Source organism: Pavona decussata, unplaced genomic scaffold (assembly GCF_977016875.1).
Source record: "Pavona decussata unplaced genomic scaffold, jaPavDecu1.1 SCAFFOLD_11, whole genome shotgun sequence".
Taxonomy (NCBI): domain Eukaryota; kingdom Metazoa; phylum Cnidaria; class Anthozoa; order Scleractinia; family Agariciidae; genus Pavona; species Pavona decussata.
Window position 1 is genome coordinate 1150544 of NW_028145434.1, and position 26380 is coordinate 1176923.

At 39.7% G+C, this 26380-nt stretch overlaps 4 protein-coding genes across 7 annotated transcripts in view; 2 read left to right on the forward strand and 2 right to left on the reverse strand.

Annotated features, from left to right (window-relative positions):
- LOC146488099 (DNA repair protein RAD50-like) overlaps positions 1-26380 on the forward strand; it is a 64969-nt gene that overhangs the window by 28744 nt on the left and 9845 nt on the right. For all 4 annotated transcript variants that reach the window (XM_085121354.1, XM_085121348.1, XM_085121360.1 and 1 more), the window contains exons 29-32: positions 6756-6851; positions 8035-8064; positions 11377-11457; positions 11598-11656. In XM_085121354.1, the coding sequence (XP_084977480.1) occupies positions 6756-6851; positions 8035-8064; positions 11377-11457; positions 11598-11656 (266 nt within the window). The remainder of the gene's footprint in view (positions 1-6755; positions 6852-8034; positions 8065-11376; positions 11458-11597; positions 11657-26380) is intronic.
- LOC146488101 (melanocyte-stimulating hormone receptor-like) lies at positions 1682-4540 on the forward strand. Its single transcript, XM_085121457.1, has one exon. It carries the CDS (start codon positions 2688-2690, stop codon positions 3621-3623), a length of 936 nt encoding a protein of 311 aa, XP_084977583.1. The 5' UTR covers positions 1682-2687; the 3' UTR covers positions 3624-4540.
- LOC146488102 (uncharacterized) lies at positions 14277-17158 on the reverse strand. Its single transcript, XM_085121464.1, has one exon. The coding sequence runs from the start codon at positions 15948-15950 to the stop codon at positions 15015-15017; it is 936 nt and encodes a 311-aa protein (XP_084977590.1). The 5' UTR covers positions 15951-17158; the 3' UTR covers positions 14277-15014.
- On the reverse strand, positions 20094-25650 carry LOC146488103 (uncharacterized). Its single transcript, XM_085121434.1, has one exon. It carries the CDS (start codon positions 23151-23153, stop codon positions 22197-22199), a length of 957 nt encoding a protein of 318 aa, XP_084977560.1. The 5' UTR covers positions 23154-25650; the 3' UTR covers positions 20094-22196.

The window sequence follows — 26380 nt, forward strand, 5'->3', positions numbered from 1 at the left end:
GGCTAAGGTTTTCGTCGCCATGAAAGTAGTAGCTTTTAATGCGCTCTATGCTTGGGCAGCAATGAAATGATGATGGCAAACTTTACGGGGTATTTATTAGAACCTGTCTTATTCATTCGAGGTAAATCACACTAGGGTTTGAATTCAGTTGAGAAGACAAGATGATTTCGCTCCTTTTATGTCTATATCTTTTTTATAATGGTTGCAGACGCGGAACCAAATATCCGACCGCGAAATTCAAAATACTTTTCGTGACTTGGGATGAGAAACGTATCGCGTCGGGGAGTGGGGTGAGGAACTTACTGTTGGGAAGAGGAAACCTAACGGGGGACGGATGGGATGTTTGTAAAAGAAGAAGTTAAAGCTTCTTGACGTATCAAACACTGGCGGAGTTTGTGTGAGCCAATGAAAACTCGCTGCTTTTTGTAAACTGTTATTATGCCTGCCGTTTGTTCAATAGTTTTCTATTCCATATGGGTATATATTTTATTACGATTAGCATCTTAATAGATGTATTTTTTCAGTCAGTGACATAGGCATATCCGGAAAACGAAAATCCTAGTTCTCCCAACAGTAGTCGAACCTATGATCTTCCGATTACTAGTTCGAATGCTCTACCATTGAGCTACAGGGGACTCGTGGGAGCTGATCGGTTAGTAGAGCGCCGGACTTGAAATACGGAGACCCCGGGTTCAAGTCCCGCAACTCCTCCGCAGTGCTTGTAAATAGCCAGCTGGTCTGCCTCCTGCCAGTTGGGATTTTTAACCATGTTGAATTATTCCTTTGTGAAGCTTAATGCTTAGCCCCACGAGCACTTGTGCCGAGGGTATATAAAGGTTATTATATTATGTTTTGCATTATTATAATAGGTTCACGTGACTAACATCCTGTATACTGCCATTTGAATGTCGATGAGTGTATATGTGAAAGAAATGTGTTGCGATGTGTTCAGCCTGGTGAATAAATCATACATGTATTTTTCACTCAGTGACAGAGGCATATTCGGGAAAGAAAAATCCGAGTTCTCCTAACAGGAGTCTAAGCTAAGACCTTCCGATTAAACTATCCCCTGTTGTTAACATTGTTAGGAAATTTACAGTTAATCATGATATAGTTTTCTTGAACTCGTCATTAAACCCGTTTCTTTACTGCTGGAAGATCAGAGAAGTGAGACAAGCAGTGGAGGACACCATTCGATAGTTCTTTTGTTAGAGTTGTGTTCCACATTTTTTGTAGTTACTTCTGAGGCCTTCGCCTTACTGTCAGAAATGACTCATTTTCTCCTCTGGATAGCGACTTATCCAGTGGATAAAGTTAAAGTTATCCGCTCTTTGAACAACTGGGGCCAGGTCTATAGGAGTAGAGGTTTTAAAATACTTTCCACCGAGAGTACTGGTTATCAGCAGGCACCGTACAAAAAGAGGGGCTTGGAATAAACACCTCGATTGTAATAATTATTTTTGCAGACGTTAGTTAAAAGGACAAGGAATTCTTGAATACTGACAAAAAAATAAGGGAGACTTCAGTTTGAGATTGATTTTGCCTGTACACTAACCTTCCAAGGAGACGCAAGGATTCACAACTTGCTTTAAATGCCTTTTGCACAGTCTATTTTTCTATGCTTTTCTTTTACCGATTCCAAGTGAGTGCAAACAACCCGTGTAAACTTCTTGCATTTTTGCTACAATTTTACGACATTTTGGGGGAATGACATTTTTGCGCGTGAGATGCGAGTATGAATTACTTACGATAGGAAATTGACACTATGTGCATTGAGGAGCGTGGAATGTTGGCTGTCTTAGCGCCAATTTCCATCTATTTTACGCCGAATGCGGAATGATTCCGCGCACAAAGGAAGTGTTTTCTTTGCTGAGCGTGTTTCAGTGTTTCCGGATAAAATTGAATGACCGGACAATTTGCAGTGGAATGATCAACATACTTTTCACTGAAAGAATACGAGAGTTATCCACTCGCGTCAATTCCCATCATTTGGAAACTAGCTAGTGACCATTTAGGAAACTGATGCAATTGGCGATGTTTAAAGTCACACCATTTTCAATGCGTGCACTTTGTTCTGGTTTCTTGTTAAGTTAATATAAATTTCCTTGAACTTGGAGCAGAAATCGCCGATAGCTGACAAAAGTGATTGACAGTCAACTTAAAGTAGCCGCGATAATGGCATCGAAAATCGCTCTTGTAAACAGGACGTTGAGACTGTGACTTTGAAGTGTTCGGATCACGTACTGGGTGAATATTGACGATGAGTAACACCTGTCATGACATTGGGTAAATATTGTCCATTCGAATGCGTGAGCATTAAATACTTTTTTCGTTGGCAATTTGTTTCTTAAATTAATCAGAAAAACTAACGCAGAGAGATTTCGACGTTTCGATGACATCCTGTCATCATTATCAAGAAAGCGAAACGAAACGAAACGTCGAAATCTCTCTGCTTTAGTTTTTGTGATTAATTTAATAACAAGAGTCAATCTTATCCGAATTTGTCATTGTTGTTTTAGTTTCGTCATTTTTGAACTAGTAATTGCGGAAAGAATTCGCAAGAGGAAGACGCAAATAGGGAACACAGATCCACTACTGTATTTGGGTAAAAGAGAAGAGAATGCTTCCCGGAATAGTGTATTAGAAAAGAAACACCATGCTATGAATTCAGTCCTTGAATAACGGGGATGGCAAACTTTACTGGAGATTGGAACCCCTCCATCTCATTCGAAGATTTGTTTTGCATGGCAGAGTTAACCAGAGGAGTACACAGCCAGTTGATATGCATTCTAGCGCTCAACATTTTCCTTTCAGTTACTGCGTTTGTGGGCAACGCTCTCATCTTAGTCGCCCTTCATAAGGAGTCTTCCCTCCATCCGCCAACTAAAGTCTTGTTTCGCTGTCTGGCAACCACTGATCTGTTGGTGGGCCTTATTTCAGAACCTCTCATTGTTATTCATTTCATATCTGTGTTGCGCGAACGTTGGGTTATTTGCCGGTACACATCTCTTTTTAGTTTTCTGATGGGCTATATTTTGTCTTCAGTTTCTTTGTTCACATTGACAGCAGTTAGTGTCGACAGACTCCTTGCCCTGTTGTTAGGTCTAAGATACAGACAAGTCGTAACTCTGAGGCGATCTTTTGTAGCCGCAGCTGTATTTTGGGTTGTGCCTATTGTCGGCACGGCGATGTACTTTTGGAATAACCTTATAACGTTATGGTATGGTTATGCAATCATAACAATGTGTCTAGTAACAACAACATTCTCTTACACAAAGATTTTCTTCACTCTACGCCATCATCAAAATCAAGTACAGCACCATGTTCGTCAAGAACAACCAAACCACGCTGCTGCGCTGAACGTAGCGCGATACAAGAAGGCAGTATCCGGTGCTCTGTGGATCCAGTTGACATTAGGCGCTTGCTATCTTCCATTTGGTATAGCAGATGCTTTGGTGACTCAAAGGCGAGTGTCTTCGTCAGTTTACATTGCTAGGGCATTTGCAGTGACCTTAGTATTCTTAAACTCCTCTCTTAACCCGATTCTTTACTGCTGGAAGATCAGAGAAGTGAGACAAGCAGTGAGGGAGACAGTCAGCGAGTTTGTATGTACGGCTAATTAACTACGTAAGTTAGAATGCTCAGTGTTCCAGTGGCCATCGTGTGGGAAAGCCAATCGAAATCTTGATCGGACGGTGAAGAATTACTATGTGAATCTTGTTACCCGGATTTTGTATGACAAGAAAGGTACGCAAGTGGACACCATAGAACCGTTTGAGACCCCCCTTTCCCCCTCCGCCCGAAGAAATGCTGACTAGTAACCCTGTTAGGGAACAGTATCGCATCCAGTGGGAGAAGTGATCGTCATTTTTATTTTGTGCGGCAGAAATCTGACCTATGTGTCGGCATTGGCAAATAGACTTGTTTGAAATGAAGATTGCCTTCCCTTTTCTCATTCATCGCGTTTTCTTCCTCACCTTTAGCTAAAATTAACTGCTATCGCCCACGGTAAGAAAGACACTTAGGTTATTTCATCGGACATTACCACTGCAGCTTGATCATGGATTAAAATTTCGTACGTGCGTATTTTACTCGTCAGCTGCCGTATCGTTTGCTTTGTTGTAAATGTTCTCGAGATATGGCGGGTTAACGTGCAAACATGGCATATATGGAGATTGCTGATTCGCCAATAAACACTCGGTGCTTGTCTTTGCTTTAACAGGTTATAATTAATATTTGTCCCACGGATGGATATTTTATTACGAGAAACATAATGTTTGGTTACCGAGCCTTTAATACTGTCTCATATCCAAAGGAGATACCGCACAACTCTCAAATATACAGAGCGGCTTCTGGTTATGTGTCCGTTCTTTCTTTGTGCCTCTGTTTCTTTTTTGTGAAAGGAAATGAGGGGGGCATGTACACCAATAGCTGTCGGGCAGCATTGAAAGTTTTGGAAACAATATGTATAAATTTTATTTCGAAAAAAAAAAAATTATAATTGTCTTGTTCGGCTTTGTAATTAAATTTATTGACAGTTTATTGTTCTGTGTAGATTAAAAGGGTTTCGTCTTTCGAAGAGACTCGCAGTTTAGCTGGCAACGTAGCATGATGCTTTACACCGTCTTAGTCACCCACCCAGTAGTGTTCATTTTTTTTCCTCCCTTTATGATGCGTCCTTGTTTGTAACGCCAGCGTAATGTGAACAAGAAAGGCAATAGTCTAAAAGTTGCGATAAGCGTGTCATTTTATTTTAAGATATGCATTGGAGTAAATGAAAAAAAAAAAAAAAAAAAAAACTAAAAGAAAGCAGCTTAAGGAGTAGGTTATATTTGTCGTTCTCTCTCCGCCCAAAACCAAACCCATAAATGCTGCTCTTGCCTGAGCACTGTTTACTGGGCAATAAAAATAAACACACCTACGTTAGAGCAATCATGCCATAGGTAATAGGTCCATAGTCGCTTTTATTAAAACAAACAAAGCATGAAAGAATTCTGTTATTATATGTTTGCCCAGTACAGGTGCGGGCCAAGAAAAATGCATCAACACTTAATATACTTACAAGAAAAGTGGGCGGATCAGGGGAAGGAGGTGGGAATGAAAAGCAGCTTCTCACGCCGAGTATGTGATTTGCTTAAAACCTTGTGGGCGGGGGAGGGGGGGGGCATAATGGCCATTGACACCTCCCCCAGACCCGGTCCCCCTGACTCTCCAATAAACTTTGATGAAAGAGAGAAGACATAAGATTCTATTTGAAAGCAAATATTTTATTTAAGTTAAACTTAGCGAAATGTGAAGTTTCATGAAGATTGCAGCGTGGTCGAGTGGTTAGGGCGCCGGACTTGAAATCCGGAGGTCCCGGGTTCAAGTCCCGCTCTGTCCGCTAGCTGGAGTTGTTTCTCGGTAGCCCGTAGTTCAACTCCTCGGACGCGCTTGTAAATAGCCAGCTGGTCTGCCTCCTGCCAGTTGGGAGTTTTAACCTTGTTATGTTCCATTTAAATTATTCTTTGTGAAGTTTAATGCTCGGTCCCACTAGCAATTGTACTTATGCATTAATTGACGCTGTGCCGACGGTATGTCCAGTTTGCCTAAGCACGCATTCCAGTCAAGAGCCTTTCCCCACCCAATGGCCAAATTTGAAATGTGTCAACCTGCACTGGACAGGTGCTACTTCATGCCCGGAAAAATTTGTGTGAATTTCAGAGACCTTTTCAGGTTCAATCCACACATATCCATTTTCGATCGGACATTTTTTTTTATCCCGTTCTGTCTTCAAGTAAGCAATCGGTATTGCACTGAAAACGAAGATTTTCAAAACCACTGCTCAACGGGGTGATTTTTGAAATCTGGCCAGTATCGTTTGTGTGTGAAGGACAACTGAAAACGGATCTAAATAAAGCTTTTTTTACAACACCGATGTCATAACAACATCGAAAGAGGTCACTACGAGTGGATGGAGAACTTTGGAAACGCTTCTTATATATAAAATCTCTTTTCTCAAGTATAAACATTCAAAAAAGCGCAAATGTAGGTGTAGCCTTTGCTAATCCCGATTATTCAATTCATTTAAACCTATGTTACACCAGGCAAATTTTTTTGCAACTTGTCTGGTAATTTTTTATGGCGCCGTTGTGAGATACCCTGAGATGAACATATCTTGCAACGTTTTTATTATAGTGTTGGCCGAAGTAAAACCGACTTCTACTTATCGTAATGATTGCGGGAACGTCAACAAAAAAAAACCCCAAAAACTTATGTTGCGAGATCTTGATTTCTGCGAATGTTACATTAAGCAACGTTTCGTGTAACTTGTGTCCCAATAGAATTGCAGGACAAGTGTCGCCATTATGGTTTACTTATTTACGTTGCCTTTCATTTTTAAGTATGCCACCTATATTTAGTGTCATTTTAAATACCTAAAACAAAAACTTTTATATTATCAGTAATGAAACGTTGAGTAAAATAACCATGGTCCATTTTTGTTAACCATTTTTGTCCAGAACCTAGTAGCTTTGAATTTTGGCTGCGGAGGGCAAGAATCAGTGAAGATGGATTTGAAGAAATCTTGTGGATTGGGGAAAATCGCTAAAAAATATATCATGGCTAGCCCTTTCTTTGAGAAACCAACTGATATCTCTTCCTGTTACCCTAAGAGCAGTTTCCTTGACTTAAACCTCCATACCTTGAATGTACTTGCTATTTTCGCATCAATCCCATTCTAACTGACATTTTCATTCAATTTGAATTTTACTTAGCTCCGTCTGAAAGCTCAGCTACAAACAAGAACACATTTGGAACAACAGAAAGCTGAACTCACTGCAAACAACAGTGCTTTTACAAGAGAAATTAAGGTTGGTGAACCGGTGCAGTGGCTAATCGTGACAATGTGCATTTCGTAAGTTCATTATAGGTATCCTACAGTGGAACCTCCATTTAACGAAGCTGTGAAGGGACTAGGGAAATTGGTTCTTTATATCGAGGATTCGTTATATCGAAAACATTGTCGGAAAAACGACCAAAATGTTCGTTATATGGTGGTATGGTTAATAATTGTTTTGTAACAGTGTTGCGTTGCACTACTCAGCATTTCCGGATCTGAACGCTTAAATAACATTTGTGCTTTAATGTCTGTGTGAAGGTACGGTACACTGTACATAGCCACGGCACTGGAAAACTGTACATATAATGAGCTGTTAACTGAGAAGTCGTTTTCTTGTTACAAGATTAAAGGATTTAATTCATTGCTGTTGGTCTGTTGCGCATTCATCTTTTGTCGCGTTTCGATATTCATTGTTATATCGGGTTAGATTTTACGTTTGGGCTTCCGGATTGTGTTCTTTATAACGAGCATTTCATTATATCGAGTTTCTGTTCCGTACATTTTACCTGTAACTTTTACCGGGCTTAAGAATATTGTTTGTTATACCGAGAACTTTGTTATATAGAGGTTCGTTAAATCGAGGTTCCACTGTATTTCAGTTAATGATAACAGGGCTTCGTTGCGTACACAATTCTTTTAAAACAGGCGCGATCCTCCAACAACATATCATCTAATTGAAATTTTAATAAATGGCCAGGATACGGTGGAGAAGGGCATGTTCACCTAATAGAAATACGTTCTCCCGATCGAAAAATATTAGATAACGAGAACGAGAGGTTAAGCTAACCACAAAGGTGAAGTCATGGCCATAACGATTATGAAATTCTTTCGAGAGGTATTGAGGATATTTGCAATGTAGCACGTGATATCACCAGCATGTCGTTTTATGCCCAAATGCCTTACACAATAGGCTCACCGCGGCTAAAACAAAACAAAACAAAACAAAACAAAAAAAAACACAATTTCATGAAGCTCATGATGCTGGTAATGTACAACAGTTTCCAACTCTTAATTGCCTGTTGGATTTGAAAGCAAGATAAAAACATGTCTCGTGTGGATAAGGAACAATTTACTTAATGCTTCTCAAACTGTCTCATAGAATAACTGAAGCAGGTGGAGTGAGTTGAGACTAGTTTAAATTTCCTTTCTTGCAGGAGGCAGAAACGGAGTTAATCCCTATTGCGGTTAGTGACAATTTATTTGTTTCTCAACTGACTTTCTTGTAATTCCTTTCAGTTACCTTCTTGTTGATTAATGCCTTGGTGTACTCTTCTAAGTTTACAACAAAACCTTATACGAGATAAAATCGGCTAATTTACTTAACTTCCCAGTTTTGAATTGGCTGACCATTCAAATTTTTCAATTCGATTTCTTATCTTAATTAATTGCTTATTGGTTAGTTGTTGTCTTTCTTCTTCCTCGAATTTATTTGTTTGTGTTGTACATATGCGTTATTGACCAAGCGTGAGGTCAAGATGGCTGGATATTGGCCAAGTTTTCTTTTGCGTTTTTATGGACCGAGACGAAGTCGAGGTCCATAAAAACGCAAAAAAAGAACGAGGCCAATATCCAGCCATCTTGACCGAACAAGCTTGGTCAATAAAGGATTTATTGTATGGCTTTACCATCAAGTTAAACTACAACAACAAAACAAAACACGACATGAAACTGCTCTACTCGAAAAGAAATTCTTCATTAGCATACCTCAGTGACCGACTATCACTTAAACGCGCAATCTGATTGGCTACACAGGTGCCGTCTATCGATCGATAGACGGCCCCTGGAGCTGTTGAAAAATGGCTTCCCCTTCATGTTTTCGTAAAGTTTGTGAAGAAGACGTACAAAAAGTTTTGCAAAGTGCCATGCCAGAAAAAAAACAAAGAAAGCTATCAAGTATGGAATAAAGATTTTTAAAGGTAAGTGCAGAACAATTTCCAAAATAAAATGCTTTTTATAGAACCAACAACAAATTGCGCGTAAGCTTACCTAAGTTCGTAAGTAAACAAAACAAAGTTGTCAAAGAAAAGTAACAATTGCGGTTCTTCTTTTGTTTTAAATTGGTTTTCAACCCAAAAAGAAATTACAACACCCATTGAATAACAGACCAAAGTCGAATTAAACACGTGTTTGCAGAGGTTTTATGTGTCAGTGTCGATCAGTGAGACAAAAAAATGGCGAACCGTTTAAAGTTTCTTCACTTAAAGCCATCCGAGCGGCCATTGATATAGATATTTCAAGCAAGCACCTATTAACAAGCCGGGGTCTGTCGTCGGTGATAATAAATTTAAGAAGGCAAATGATACGCTAAATGCAGTCTGTGAAAATCTGATGAAAGAGGGGAAAGTTCGTCCAGTTGTTCATAAAACTCCCATCACAAGCGACCAATTGCAAAAGCTTTTTGAAAGTGGTCAACTAGGAAACGCAGATACAAACGATCCTAAACAATTACAGCAAACCGCGTGGTTTTACACATACCTGTATTTCGGGAGGAGAGGAAAAGAAAACCAACGCAGTCTCACTCAAAAGATGTTTATCCTGCGCCAAACACCCCAGGGTAGACGATATTTTGAGCTGCGAAGAGACTTTCCGGGGGCGGTTTTGTCGACAAAAAACCGGCCACCAAGGCGGCGTAAACGACAACAACGACGAAGTTTGTCAACTCTTTTCCAGAATTTGAAAATGGCAAGGACTTTGAAATTAAACTTAGTTTGAGCTTAACATCATTTCTTCTTCTACGGTTTGCAAGGTTCTGAGACTGCGTAATGTATGGCGAGATCACTGTGTAGCTTTGTTTTAATTAATGAATGAACTTTGATGAATGAACTTTGCAAATGTGCCAGTTTGTCAGAGCGCGCGCGATTTAGCATGCATCATTGCACAAAAGTATCAAAATTTATGAAATAAAAATATTTTTTTGCTTGATAGATCAATCACTGAGGTATGCTAAAACAATTAGACGGATCGCTCTCGGTTTCTATCGCCTTTGATAGTTGGCTCACTATCAGCCGATAGAAACCTCAAGCTCGCCGTCTAATTGTTAATTAGCCGGCCGGTGCAAGATTTATTTTCAGTGCATTTTTGGATCAGCATGTAATCGTGGAAAACAAGGAATCCTAAATTATCTTAGGGTTCTAACTTTATAATGGCTTAAAGGGAGCATACAATTATTGAGAACGAAAAATTTAGATTTTCGCATGAGCGGGAAGATTTGAATAGAATCCGGCAAACTCGCCATTTTCAGCCGATCGCGCGGTGGCGTAAATAATAAAATTTTTTACACAGTTTTCGGCTTCCAATCATTAATTCTTGAATGAAACAATAGATTTTGAGATTATATGCAAACATAAGCCGACAAAAAGAGCAGATAAATCAGAAAACTGGGCGAAACTTTGACAAGATTTTGTTGTTTACAACAAGCAAGACGCGGCTAAATTAAAAACGTGAGCTTCTTCGGCGAACTTAAAAAAAATACTTTTCTGAACTGCTGTAAACACGAACCGCAACTTCCACTACGCTATGATTTAAATACAGTCATTGCAAACCTAGAGAACTTATCAATTTGGCACTCGACTTGAGACAATAAGTTTTTCAAAATCAATTCTATCTAAAATACTACACGCAGAGCAACTCACCGATTCAACTCACATTCATTGTAGCTGAAACAAAGTTTTCACTACACCAGGACGATTCCATTCTCTTTCCTTTCCTTTAGGTAAATGTTGAGAGTTGACCGAACTTTTTAGTGAGCGTTTTCCCCCAAAACAACGAGAAAATTTAAGAAAACCCGCATTGTTGTTGGGATTAAACTTTCGATGCCAAGCGGACGGGCAACGGGTAATCCCGAGCGGGCAAGATAGCTCCATCTTGCCCGCTCGGGTAGCCAATCACAGCGCAGGATTTGACTCATCTTGCCCGCTCGCGGAGCCAGCCATATAATAAATTTATTTATTTTTATAAGAACGTCTAAGTTTGAGGCTGAGGCTGAACGTTCTTATTATTTTTGGCAATTTGAGCCTGAAAAGTTCTTAAGATGTTCTTAAGTTATCTTTTATAGTATTTCAATAGATCTATGCGGACGTGACCAAGACACCTATTATTTGGGTAACTGTACAATATGGACTGAATTTTTTCATGTATTATTTTATCCATATGCATACTGTTCATTTTAAGAATATTTGGTTGGAATAAAAATGTTCTTAACTAACTCTCAGCCTGGGTAATGTTCTTAGTACGTTCTTAAATTTTAGTCAACGTTCTTATAAAGAAGAGTGCTAGTTTAAATTTTACCTTCCAATATAAGAGCCCTATGGACCTATTTGAAGGAATATTCCATCCAACACCTTTGTTGTTTTTTTCCCTGGCATATGCCATCTCCTGTAGGGGTACAAGTTTTAAGATTACAAATGCACGTCTCCTTGCTCAGCTGCATCTTTCAAATAAAATTACATGGATAATGGTATTTGAAACTTTCCTTCCCTATCATATGGATATTCCAGGCCCGACTTGAAGAGCTGCAAGCTCAAAAGCAGGAAGTGGTTACTCAGAAAGAAGCTGCAGATGACGAGAACCGGAAATTGGTTAGTGCAAAATGCTCCATTTTTCAATAAGAATACAAAATCTACTAAGGGCGCCAACTTTCTTGTGTCTGACATTTTTGTTCAGCTACATTACATTTTTATTGTTCTACATATTTTGGTTTGTTTTGTTTTGTTTTCAGCTTAACGAAATCAGAACAAGTGGAGATAAAGTACGCGAGAGAACCGCAGAAATAAAACGGTAAGATGGGTGTTTTGCTAAGTGCGATCCAAGCCTTAATTGCCCCCTAAATGAACCATATAATTACGACAAAGTCATCAGTAATGTCCATGGTAGTCTGAAATTTTAGCAGTCTCCTTTACCTTAATCACATAGAACACCTTCTGTGGGCCAGGGGCAGAGGCTGACATTTGAACCTACTTTCCGCGGTAATGGACTCAAACAGAGAAATAACAATAAAGTTTATCAAAATTGGGACCGTAAACCACGTCGCCTATTAACTGATGGGAACAGTTTTGAGACAGAAGCGTACCTTTCATTTGTTTCCTTTTTAAGTGCCGATTTCCTATAAGTTAATGTTTACCCTAGAGAACATCATGGCTTGGTATATACTCTAGTTTTAAGAGGTTGAGCCAGTTTATTGTCTAAAATTCCGCAGTTTTTACCACGACTTTCCTGCGTTTTGGTTGTGCGTCGGTCAACTTTTCATTTCTGTATAAAGAGTAGTTCGCATGAAACATGGCTTCTCTGAATGTCTGAAGTGTTGGAAGCCTTTGTCTTTCTGGAACTCGGCTATTCTTCGATGCTGCTTTCGGAAAATGTACCCAACTGCACCGAGGGGACGTCGTTTACGCGATTCCTCTCCAAATTCTTCTTAGCGACAGTTATAAAGACCATCAAAACAATTGCAAACTCACAGCTTTTTATTAAGAAAGTTACTGCAAACCTGATCCAAATCGATCCCTCATTGAGTTCCAATCCTCGTATGGCGCCGAAGTCATTGGCAGACACGCAGAACGTCAACGTTAGTAAAACAGCAGTTATTGCAGAAGATAAGAAGACGAGGGTTATGATTTTCTTAATTCCCCCTTGCCTCTGATAATTTCCCATCTGTCGCGAAGATCTTAAGTTCCGCCACATTCTAAAGCCGGCTATAACATATCCAGCGCAAATCAACACACCCCACGCAAAAATCGTCATGTCTGAAACAAAACGCCAAAATTCCCGATACATGACTCTGTACACAATCAACAAGTGAAGTGTTACCACGATTATTGTGAAAAAAGCTGTGATAGCGAGTAGCACCCAAATATTTTGAAGCCGCGGAGTGGCAAGTGTGGTCTTTGTTGTCTCGAGAAGAATAAAAAGCAGAATACAATAAGCAGACAAATTAAAGGCCAGTGAGATGCCATGAAGGAACAACGCGGAACCGTATATTGCCCTTGATGGTTCGTTGATCAAGAAGGGGCGCCATAACAACACGGCAGCTTTTAAAACCGCAGCGATGAAAAGCTGCGCTGTAGTAAAGCGACCGTAAATGTTCTTTCGCGAATGTTTCCCGCATTGCCGAACGAGGACAATAAGACAGCCCAATGCAAAGATAACGTTTAAAATAGCAAAGAGGAGAACATAGACCTTCCAGGGCCAGAGATTTAGAAGTTCGTTAACATTTGAAGGTGTTGCTGTAGAATGAATACCCTCAGTCTGTAGCGTCGAGCTCTCGTTTTGCTCCATCAACAGGCCGCAGAAGTAGACGATCTTGAATCAATGTAAATGTATTATATTTACGTGCGCGGACACATACTTTACATAAACTAATTACAAACATATGGTCGCAAATTGAAAAGAGAATCGAAAACCGTAAGACTGAGTAGACTGTCAGCAAAAAATAAACGAACAATCTTCATCTATTCATAATTGAACCAAAGTCCATATATCCTGAACCAAATGGGATAGTTGTTAGATATCCTAAACATTTAGATATCAGATATGCTATCCTTTACAATAAGTACTTTATTTTCCAAATGTGGTCTTATTTATTGTTTCGTGTTCAATAGTTCTGACAATTGCTGTTTTTTGTGTTTTTGTGTGTTGTTCTCAGTTATTGTTGTATTTTAATTTACTGCAAGTCAAAACAAATTGTCCAGACAAGAGCAAGGGAACGTTTCAAATTATTTTTCTTTGGTTTTGAAATTTACTTTCCTGATAATTAAATATGAGAAATTTTATAATGCTGGGATACACTTGGTTTTCTTTTCATGTTTATTGGATGTGTTTTTAGCAGCCGTCAATGCTAATCTTAATCTAAGCTTAAAAGACAATTATGTCTAGAGCATCACTAAATTAAAAAAGTAAATTAAAGTTAGACGTATTAGCTTATAAAACAGGGCCTTTCCAATAAGTAGATTGCTCTCGTAATCATGATACCATATTTACTAGAATTGAACGCCTTCTCTTATTTGAAAACGGCCCTCTCGATTTGACGCCCAAGTCCTTTAGATTTATTGAACATGCGTGTAAGCCAAATATTTTTATCATACGTCGAAGTGTCAGTACGCCTATGGAACTCGATAAGTTTGGTATCGAATGTTTGTGTTCGAGGCTATAAAGGACCAGTTGCCAACAGTTGTTGTCAAGACAAATGAACAAGAGCCAGCATTATAATTCAAAGCTATTCAAAATTAACACTTGAATCGCTATAAACAGTCCTCGCTATTAGACGCCTCTCTTGAACTAAATAAATAAATAAATAAATAAATAAATAAATAAATAAATAAATAACCACCCTCTTAAGATACTCCAGACTGAATTGTGATAAAAACATACTTCGTGTGTTTATTAGTAAACACAGGGACGTGTAACAAAAATATGGAAGTAATTACAAGTCAACGTGAAATTTTATGTTTTAATGTTTTAATTTGCCGTTGCATTTGTCTTTTCATTGCTCAGTTTCCATCATTTGTAGCGATCGAGAAAAACTGCAAAACAGCAAAGTTTTGTCAATAAAACCAAATGAACACTCGCCTCTTTGGAGAACAACCAATCCTTTTCATTCCATTGCTAAGTTTTTCGCGCCGGATCGGAGTGAAATGGTTTCACTCCAAAATTTTCCGCGCATTTCGTTTACCGTGTTGTTACAGTGACCGTGGCCATGCAACTTCCCGCCGAAAAAAATGCGGGTTGCAGCATAGGGTAAAGTTTAGTCTCATTTCCCATTGGCTTACATGGAGGGCGGACGGTCAGAGGGAAGTGACGTCATAACCAATACCAAAATTTCTGGCATTGACGGGTTACAAATGTTGCTCGCGCGCTCGGAGCTTCGGTATTATCAAATTTAACTGCAATCCGCAGTGTAGGAGGTCTTACTTTTTACCATAATTAAAATAGTTATATCTTTTCAATTATTTTCTGAACTTTGTTAACAGTTTTGGGCCGTCCACTCGATTAGACTTCTTGCCGAATTTTTAAGTTCAGCTTTTTTTTATTTTACATGAACCCTCAGTAGAGGTTGTTGTTTGGTTGATTACATTATCCTGTTGTGAATGGGCAAAAGAAGTTTAAAAAAGTTAATTGAATTGAGTTGTATTGTATGCCCTCGTCAACCTGTCGTTGTATCCTCGACAAATGTCCCCAGCTGAACGGTCGGTGCGTCCTCCACCGAGCCTCCACGAGACTTTGTTCGTATGACAATTCCGAAGATGAGGACCACAATCGAGAGCTCACAGCTTCTCAACAGGAACATTATTGCATACCTTATCCACATTGTCTCTTTATTAATTTCTACCTCTACGAAGATCCCATATTCACTGGCAGCCAGGCAAAGACTCAATATCAGCGACAAGACAGTAATGGCCGGTGATAGAAATACAAGAGCTGTGATATTTTTCAGCTGTCCACTTGAGGCGGAGTTTCCCAGCGTCCGTGACGATTTTAGGTTCCGCCTCATTCTGTAACCGGCTGCAGTGTAACCTACACATATTAATATTCCCCACACAAACAGAGCGAGGTAGGAAACAAAATACCAAAATGTTCTGTCTGCATACAAAACAAGCAAGTTAAATGTCATCGTGACTGACATAAAGAGTATTGTAAGCGCCATTAACACCCAGATATTTTGCATCCGCGGAGCAGCTAGTGATGTCTTGGTCGTTTCTAGCAGTATTAGAAGCAAAATGCTAAATGCAGACAGGTTCAAAGCCGTTGAGAAGCAGTCTATTAGCATCGATGCCATGAATGTCGCCATCGATACGTCGTTCAACACTATTGGGCTCCAAAGCAACCCGACGACTTTTAATGTTGCAGCAGTGAAAAGCTGGACTGTAGTAAAACGACCGTAGATGTTGCGGCTGTGGGAAGCCTGCTTACATTGTTGGACGAGAACGCCAAGGCAGCTCAGAGCGAAAATACTGAAGAAAGTAGCGAATGCGTAAGCGTACAACTCCCATGCCCAGTGATCGAGGAATTCATAAACGTCTACAGGTCGTGTTGGTGAAGTTGTCGGGGACTTTGTAAAAGAATTGTTGTTCTGCTGCATGAAAAGGCACTTACAATGGTTTGAATGTTCGCTTCAACACTGTATCAAACTTGGTTGATCATTCTGCGAGCAGATGGTTGACTCGTATTGTCTTTATACGATAATTCAGTTTTGTTTGCGTTTCCATCGATGGAAACAAATAAATGTTTTGTCACAAGAGCCTGTTGTTGACACAAGAAAGGCTAAAGCTCGTATAATGTTTGGCCTATTTTAGATTATCGGGTACCTTGTTCTCAGGCTGCCTTTTTCCTTCCTGTTATACATACCACTCTGCGCCGAAAACTTTTATAGAAAACTAGCGTTTAATATGAAGCAGGCTTTTAAAGAATTTTTTTTCTTCATTTTGTTATTGCCGGAAACAGAAGAATGTTTGTTTTTGTTCGAGGTCTTCAGAATGGCAATTTATTGTTTGCGTCAGAATGAAAGATGAAAGAAACATTTCATAAAATATCCGGATGCCTCAGGGAAGCGACACATCCCGAGTCTTGAACACGCAATGGGTTACAAAGCATTTGTTATGGTTTTAGAAATTACCAATTTATTTGATTGGATTTGTGATTTATCAGCCTTAATAAACAGTCTTAACCGCTGGATCAAATTCATTCGAATTTGTAGAACTTCGAGAGAGACAGAAGAAGGTTGAATGTCAATTTACAATCCTGTGTCTCTTTCCCCGCTCAAAAAATACGTATAAACAGCAGGCTGTCAGTCTAACCCTTGATTTCAAACGTTTTGCGACGGGCGCTCGCCAATTTTAATATACATTTGCTGTGCTCTGTTACGAGTTACGCTTAGAGCTTAATTAATTGGCTCTCCCAGCTAAGTGAAATATATGTATTTTGTTGTATTGAACTTTATTTGTTAGATCAAACGTTTCCGTTGAAAAAAAAAGCATACATTTCCGCTATTATTTCACCGACTTCCCTTCTTGTCGAATATTTTGTAAACAAACTCCATCGAGCGGTTGATGTTACGTATTTCGGATGATAATGCCTGAAGCTGGAAGATTTTGTCCGGAAAATGTCACGAGGGCAACTGCGAAAACTTAAAATCCAGCACTGACTCCTTGTTAACTGAATATGGGTGAAATTTTAAATCTAGGAATTAGCGTATTGTCGTCAAAACGGCAGACAAACCTGTTTGAGGTCACAATGGTTTGAAGACAGTATATTGCTTAAAGAATTAAATTTGGCCAGCGGAAAGTGCAGTGAAATGTTAGAGGTGAAAGGGCGAGTGACCATGAGAAGAGGGGTGGGGGGGGGGGTAGGGATGATGACAAGAACGGTTATTTCTAGAGCCGTCTGGTCAAGTGACGCCCGGCTAATAAATGAACTGGAAAGTCTTACTAATTTGTGATTTTTTAGACTGCAAGCAGTCCCTTCCTGGATAGTCGAGAGGTCGCGCGAAATAGCCGAGCGCGAAAAAACTGGAGCAAACGAACGATGGAAGGCTTAAATTTAAATTTCTTTTTTAATACTTATATAGCGCCCTTTAACATCTAAATGATCAGAGGCGCTTTACAATCCAAGAAAGCTAATTACAAATCAAATCAAATCAAATCAAATCTTGGTTTTTGAGGAGAGGGGAAAACCGGAGTACCCGGAGAAAAACCTCTCGGAGCAGAGTAGAGAACCAACAAACTCAGCCCACTTATGACGCCGAGTCCGGGAATCGAACCCGGGCCACATAGGTGGAAGGCGAGTGCTCAAACACTGCGCCAACCCTGCTCCCCGCTCGGGAAGGGGCGGGAAAAAGGGGAAAGTCCCCCAGTCTCTTCTCGTTTATTTCTCCTCGCTATGAGCGCACCCTCTCGACTGACCAGAAAGGGACTGCTTGCAGTCTAGTGATTTTTAGGTTTAGTATGCGTTTGCTACGCTCTGTTGCGAATCAAGCTCTCTTATCTGAGTGAAATGATTGTCTTGTAATATAGACAAGCCTGGATGGAGTGAGACTTCATTTGTTTGGTCAAACATTTTCGGCTAAAAAACCATTTATTTCCGCTGTTTACTTAGCCTCCTACGCAGACGTTCTTAGGGGTTCGTCACGCGTTCCTGCCCCACGTGGGGCAGGAACGCGTGACGAACCCCTAAGAACGTCTGCGTGGGAGGCTGCTGTTTACTTGGTCGACTTCCTTTCTTGTTGAATAATTAGGAAGCAACCTCCATCGAGCGGCTTGTCTATCGGACGATAACACCGGAAACTGAGGTTTTGTCCGAAAATCAAGTTTAGCGGTTGGCATGAAAGGAAAGCCTCGAGGGCAACTGTGAAATCTTAAAAAAATCGATCTTTCACTGAGCCAAGAACATTATTATCCTATGTACCTGGAAGCCATAAACAAGTTGGTTTATCTACTATGTCATAACCTTTCCATTGAATACAACGTTTGCGTTTTATCGTTTGTGCTAAAGAATTAAAAGCCGGTAAATATATGCAAATCTCCTTTGGCCGCTTTTGTAGCACTTGGTGTCCGGTTTTGTCCGGTGAAAATCTCGCAACATCACGCTCCTATGTAGTTCAATGAAATCTAGTCTTGTATAAATTTAGCCGTGAATTTATGTACGACGTGCAGGGTTTATTGTAGAGTACGACATTGCGGTATAACCACCAAAAAAAAAAAAAAAAAGAAAAAGAAGACGAACATATCGGCAATGAAATTCACAGAAGTACGTCAAACTTGGCGCACACATTTTTTTCAAGAAAGGCTTTGTTCCTATTACACAGCGATTAAACAATTGACTATCTTTTAAAAACACGGTTCAGTATACGATGCTTTAGAACTGTTCATCAAGAAAATCCTGAAAATGCTATCTGTTAATCTGTTCGGTATTTCAAAATATTAATTCTGCACCACCTAGTTGTTGTTGTGCTCTCTGTTTGAAGCTGAGATTTCGTGGGTGCCTTTTAAATCTCCGAATGAGGCCCGCCATTTAGTCCTCATAAGACAATTTGTAGATTAACCTAGGAAAAGGTTGGGTGGAATAACTGTTTCAGTTGTAATGCACTCAACCGTAGTTTAAAAAGCCCTCTTATAAGTGAGGGAAAATAAAATTACTGGTTCTTTCGAAACGCCATATGTTGACTCATATACCATGAATAGCGAACCAATCAGATCGCTGACAACAGACAGTTTATCGTAAGGGCTCAGGAGAAACAAAGCGCAAACTGACAGCTCAAACTTATCGTTTGTTTCACGATTGTGTTACATACAGGCAGCTGATTTTCATCAGGTGATGGTGTCGACTGCGTATCAATATAAGTCGCATCACGGCTGATGGTGTTATTAGCCCTTCCCAGATTAAATAATAACCTGAGCCTTGGTAGAATTTACCTCATCTTTGAGGCCAGAGAGTTCATCACCAAACCTTACATTTCGCAGCGACGTAAAATTGCTACTAAAATCCAGTTCAAATTTGCCAATGTAAACGTCCTTTCAAGTTACTTTGGAGGGACAGGTAAACAGCCTACGCGTATACTCTGTGTTTATGTAAATCAGCAAGCAGTAAATTTATAGCTTCCAGTGTATAATCAACACTTCTTTGAGAATTTTTAGAATTTAGTTAGGTGGCGTCTATTAGTAGAGGGGACTTCTCCCCTCAGCTACATTTCTTGACACGTTAACAAAGTTATTATTATTATTATTATTATTATTATTATTATTATTATTATTATTATTATTATTATTATTATTATAATTATTATCTACAGCTTCGCGAGGTTTTGCGAGTCACGTATTTCTAGTATATAGTCAAAAATTGTTAACTTCCTTGATCAAATACTGAAGTATCCGAAACATGACTTCCAAGATTAAATGTTATGTCGTATGGTTAGATCAGTCAGTGACACAGTCAAACTCGGAAAAAGGAAATCCGAGTGCTCCTATCAGGAGTCGAACATAAGACCTTCCGATTACTAGTTCGAATGCTCTGCCACTGAGCTACAGGGGTGAGTTGCATAAAATTTAACGTCGGGCGAAACTGCTAACGCCAGACCTTCAACCCAGTCACATTCAGTATTTTAACGTCTGACGGTAGCATTTACGCCCGTCGTTATTAAGTTTTATGCAACTCGTCCCAGGAGACTCGTGGGGCTAGAGCCATTTTAAAAACTAGGTTCATGGGACAAACATCCTGCATACTGCTAGGATTGGAATGTCAATGTGTGGCATATGCGCAATGAAATAAATGTGATGGTATATTTTAAACCTGGTGAGTGAATGAGAATGGTGTATTTTTCAGTGAGTGACACAGGTAAACTCGGAAAAAGGGAAATCCGAGTGCTCCTATCAGGAGTCGAACCTTAGACCTTCCGATTACTAGTTCGGATGCTCTACCACTGAGCCACACGAGACTCGTGGCCATTAAACTATGTTATGGGACAAACATCCTGCATACTGCTAGGATTTCAAGGTGTTATTTGGAAGGGCTTATTTTATTTATTTGAAAACGAGTGTCATTACGCTGAAATGCTGTACTTGAACGTTCAGTGAATGACATGCCGTCTGCCGTGTATAAACATAACGGCAGTGTCAACAATGAACAGGAGTCTGTGGCATGTTTTTCAATACATCACAGTCAACACTCCAACATCAAGTTTACGATGGAGAGGGAGGTCGATCAAGAAGTGCCGTTCTTAGATGTGCTTATCGAGAGTAACCCTTCATTTCTTGTCTCAATAGTTTTTCGCTTTCCGTAACAACATCAAGGAGCTCACCAATATTTTAAGCAAAAATACGTTTCCAGCACACATTGTAGACAGTGTCGTCAAACATTATCTAAAATAAGTCCCTTGCCCCTATCGACGCATCCAACACAATCAGCCGCAGCTAAACATCGACCCACTATCATAAATTACCGTTTGTTGGCCCTTTTCCAACACGGTTGAACGTATCAAGCGGTTTTGCAAAAATTTTGACATTAATTTGAGTTTTCCCCCTATAAATTAACAAAGTTATTCATTATGAAAGATAGTACACCCAAGTCATTGCGAACGCGTGTAGTTTATACGTTTTCCTGCGAAGGCTGTGGTGCCTGTTTTGTCGGCGAGACTACCTTTTCACTGACAAGAATTCCCACATTTTACATCAACTTAAAAGCTTGGAAAACTGCCGAGCTTTATGTTGTGAAGATTTTTTTATCGTCTTCGACACCGTCTCTTCACCATTCCAGCTCAAAATCAGGTATTCGCTGCGTATTCATTGGGAAAAACCCTCACTCAATAGGCAAATTTTTCGTGTCAATATTTTAATGGATATTTAGTTTTGTTCGTCTACCCAGTACGTATGTTTTTATTCCGTTTTTCTATTTGGTTATTGTTATTATCGTCACGCCGTAATTAGCTATATTTTTCACTTTTCTTGTCACGTTTTAATAAGTTATAGCTGTGCTTTAATTGTCGCGTTTTAATTAGTTATATTGTTAACACTGAATATGAATATATGAAACATATATTAGAACTGCAGGTGGAAGATTAAATAGCAGACAGACCCTCGCAGTTATTTACGTAAGTTAAGTAGTTGTGAAAAGAAATCCTGAAAAAAATATTCAGGCTTGAACGTTAAAGCCAGAATTTTTTTTTCAAGCTTTCTTTTATCAACTGTTTAACGGTTGCGTAAATGACTGCGAGGGTCTCTCTTCCATTTAATTCTTAAAACTACTGTATCCTTCTTGCATTTATATCACACCCACTAGCAGGTTACTTGTTACTGACGATGGATTACGTTTCATCCAAAACATGCATGCATTTAAAAAAAATGAAGATCTTCTTGAAAATTATTTCTTGCCTGCTGGTTTTACGGAAATAATTTTCTTTTTCTTGAAAGAGTGCTAAACAAATGTTTGTCCGGATGGAAAAGTCCTGTTTTTATGTATTGTTCGTGTGACAGAAAACTTGGGCGGAATTGTTATAGAATATTTAATTGCTTTTCTGAACATTCAAGCTATTTATGCTTCAAATGGTAAACCCCTAACTTTAACTGAAAATGGTAGTACAAAGTAAAAGTAAAAAATGCATTTGTCATTAATGGCAACCTCTCAAAAATAGGAACACGTGTACTGTGTTTTGAATAAGTTTAGGCCCATTCAAACGGTTTCAACATTTGCCCAACATCCGTGCGACAGATGTTAGGCAAATGTTAAACGGAGTGTTCAAACAGCTTCAACTGCAGGAACCTCACAACTGCAGGAATTTGTAGTCCTAAAAGATCGTGGTATTTTAGATGAAATGAAGCAATTCTTGTCGCGTTATCCTTCACACTGTCAGCTCTTCTTCGTTACTCGTTTTATCAAATGTACCCAGATGTAGTGTGGGTGCATCATCTATCGTACTTCTCCGAAACTTCGATCGTATTACAATTCCAAAAATCACAACCATAATTGCGAGGTCACAGCTTTGAAGCAAGCACAGAATGGCGTATCTCGACCACTTTGTGTGCTCAGTTATTTCAAGCTCTACAAAGATACCATAGCCGCTTGCAGCCAAACAGAGGCTCAGTATTAATGCCGCGGCAGTAATGAAAGGCGATAGAAATACTAATATGATGATCCTTTTTAGTCTCCCATCTCCTGACTTTCTTCCTTGTTCTCTAGAGGATTTTAAGTTCTGCCACATTCTATACCCTGCTACAGCATAACCAACACAAATTAGTATTCCCCAAATGAAGACGAAAATGTATGAAACGAAATACCATAAAAGCCGAGTTCCGTAAAACGCTAAAAAATTCAATGTGAGCATCACCGCCATCAGAACACCCGTGATACCAAGTAGGACCCAAATGTTTTGCAGCCGTGCATTAACCAGTGACGTTTTCGTCGATTCCAGCAGTATGAGAAGTAAAATGCTGAACGCAGACAGATTCAACGCCACAGAGATACACTCCATGAGGAGGGTTGTTGTGAATACTTCTTCTGACTTGTCGTGTAACTCCACTGGTCGCAAGAGCAGCCGGACGACTTTCAGCGTTGCTGCAGCAAATAGCTGGACTGTGGTGAAACGACCGTGGATATTGCGACTGCGGGCAGATTGCTTGCATTGCTGAACAAACGCAAATAAGCAGCTCAGCGCGAAAATACCAAACAAACTGGCGAATAGGTAAGCGTAGAATTTCCAAGCCCAGTGATCGAGGAATTGTAAATTTGCAGGTCGAGTTGACATAGTCGTTAGGGACTTTGAAGTCGAAGAAATTGTTGAGTTGAAGTCCTTCTGCATGTTTCAGCGTTTGCAATTGTTGGTTACGGTGTTGAACCACTGCTGTTTGCAATCATGACAGAATTTCATGATTTTTGGCTGTTTTCCCATTGTGTATGCAAATGTATCCAACCAATTGTCAATTGAGTAGCCAAACGCAAAGAGCATATTAATCATTTCGGCTACGTGTCTTAATCGCAATATTTTATTTTATTCTTGTGACATCAATATTTTCTTGATAAGCGGGCGTTAGTTTGACCTTCTCAGCAAATGAATGAAAAAAATTGTGCCCTGAAGCCGCTTTAATATTTGTTGAAAGAAAAAAGGAAAAATCGCTGGTTACTGGTGCCTGTTATATCGATATCTTTACATCGAAAACGTTTATATTTTTACATTGTTTCAAACGCCAAAATGGCAGCAGTGTAATTCTGGTAATGTGCTTGTCTAACAAGAACGAAGGTAACCATGACAACCCTGAGAGAGGCAAGCACCCAAATCATAACTCCAGGGTGCTTGGAGAGCAGGCTGGATTAAACTGAAGCTTTAAGTTTCATGTGCCTGAGCAAGAAACACAAGAACGCCTTCCAAACGTAATGTCCTTTCCCGTAATGATAACTCTCATTATTTACCCAGATGGCGCAACCGGTTTTTATTGCTATAAACTTTACTATTATTATACACAGTGTACGACGTAGGAATGCATATTATTGTTATTATTATTATTATTATTATTATTATTATTATTATTATTATTATTATTGTCGTCATCATCATCATCATCATCGTTATTGTTATTGAATAAAACGGTTCTTTCTTAATCGTAATTTTCAATTATTTTCAAATTCTTAATTGTATAGTACGCTAACCCTTCAAAATAAAAATAGACACCTTTTTGATCCTCCGTTACTTGTATGACGAGGAAAGGAAATACAAATTTTTTTGCTGCTTTTCAAAATTACGCAGATTACACTTTGTTACCTTGTCAAGACTACGTAATGTTCATTTCGTTTGTATCTTCGGTGAATATTCGTCACTACATTATTTGTTCGTCGTGTACCGAACCCCTTGAGACGTAGTTCGTATGCAACACATTCTTCCTCGTCGCCCTTCGGTGAACGTTCGTCGCTACACCATTAGTTCGTCGTGTACCGAACCTTTGTGACGAAGTTCATGAGCGTCTTCGTCACCCTGTCGGCCCTAGCCGTTTGCATCTTCGGTGAATGTTCGTCGCTGTACTATTTGCCCGTCGTGTACCGAACGGAAAACCCTGAGACCTTGTGCGTATACAAAGCACTCTTCTTCGTCACTCTGTCGACCCTATCTGATAGTTGCTCTTCGTATCTTCGCTAAATGTTCCAAGTTGCACCGCCTGCGCTTCGTTTACGGAATTCCTTCGGGTCTTCGTTCGTATGACAATTTCAAAAATCAAAATCATGAGCACCAACTCACAGCTTCTGTTTAGAAACGTGATTATGTATCGCGACCATATGTATCCCTTTGTTATTTCGGTTATGTTGTCAGTAACCTTGTTGTAGTCTCTGGCAGCCAAGGAGAGCTTCAGTAGTGACACTACCGTAGTGGTAAAAGTTAATACAAATACTTTAGTGATGATAGTCGTCAAACGTCCCTTCCCCATTGAGTCTCCCAGTTGTCGCGACGATTTTGAGTTGCGCCACATTTTATACCCTGCTACTGTGTACCCAACACAAACTGTTATTGACCAGACGAAGAGAACAGCGTATGATACGAAGAACCACAATTCCCGGTTACCATGAAGAACTAGTAAGTTGATTGTCAGCAGGATTGCTGTGAAAACAGCCGTAATGGCGCACAGCACCCAGATGTTCTGTAGCCGTGGAACGGCCAATGTAGTCTTCGTTGTTTCAAGCAGTATGAGAAGCAAAATACTTAACGCAGACAGACTTAAGGCCATGTGTAAAGTCCCTATGATTAACGAAACTATGAATATTTCCGTTGATACATCTCGTAACACTATCGGGTTCCAAAACAGGTCGACTACTGTTAGTGCTGCTACAATAAACAGCTGAACTGTTGTGAAACGTCCGTAAATATTTCGGCTCCGAGATCGCTGTGCCTGTTGTCGAACAAAGGCAGCAAAGCAGGCCAGTGCGAAAATGCCGAACAAAATCGCGAATATGTAAACATAGAAATCAAAAGCCCAGTGATTCAATAACATGCTAACATTACCAGTTCGAGAATACGTAATCGATGAGTACTTTGTGGGCAAAACAACCGTGGAGTTGTTATTTTGCTTCATAGTTTGCAATGATAACTTGGTTTCTTTTTGTGTATTTTAAAAAGCCTTCTTGCATGCAGATGAAGTAGCCCCATTGTTTAAAGGACCCTTTATTAACATGTTTGTTAGTGAAATCTAATGTTCTGAATTTGCACTTCAAAAGACTCGTTTTTTTAAATTGAAAACCAATTAAAGCCTGTTGGGATTAACAGTCATCCAACATTTTGGCCCTTACAATTGAACAGAACATGTCAAAGATTACAATCAAATTATGTCAAGGCCATCCATTGTTTTTTCGAGTTAAGTGTACTCAAGGTGGTACTAGTCTTTGTAGATTCGGCTTCCTTCACTCTTTAGTGGAATTTTGAGACTATATTTCAACGTAGTCGATGCGATCAATATGCATGGCAAAACACAGCATATCGATTCGTGCGACGATGTTTGCAAGAGCTCTATGTACGTTTATGGCCAGGGGCCCGTTTCTCGAAAGTCCCGGTAACTCACCGGGCCCGATAAGTATATTTTAAAATGTTTTTTCGCCGATTACACAGTGATTACAGACATGGTACTTGGCCAATGTTTTCATACAATTATAACATTTTAAAATTTAGAATTTGAAAAGCTAACAAAAATTGACTTCTGCCAAGAAACATTTATTACCAAAATCACTTTTCGGGCCCGGTAAGTTATCGGGACTTTCGGGAAACGGGCCCCTGGCCTGCTTTGTTGAACTGTGGTACTATAGTGGTAGTTAAGTCGGTGCAACACGGCCCGCCTTTTTGTAGCCTCCCACGCAGTCGTTTACGAGTCCCCTAAACATGACTGCGTGGGAGGCTAGTCTTTTTGGCGTTGTAATTCGTACCAACGCGCGAGGAATGGAAAATTATACTGGGAGGAGACGCCACGCACGCACGCATGCACACTTACGGCGCTTCGCGTCTGGTCAGTTCGCACTTTCTATGATTCACTTCTCCCGCCACAAATTTCCAGG

Bases quoted from the DNA above. Each gene is read 5' to 3' on its own strand.
- LOC146488102 (XM_085121464.1), bottom strand. From the start codon at position 15,950: ATGCAGCAGAACAACAATTCTTTTACAAAGTCCCCGACAACTTCACCA.
- LOC146488103 (XM_085121434.1), bottom strand. From the start codon at position 23,153: ATGCAGAAGGACTTCAACTCAACAATTTCTTCGACTTCAAAGTCCCTA.
- LOC146488101 (XM_085121457.1), top strand. From the start codon at position 2,688: ATGGCAAACTTTACTGGAGATTGGAACCCCTCCATCTCATTCGAAGAT.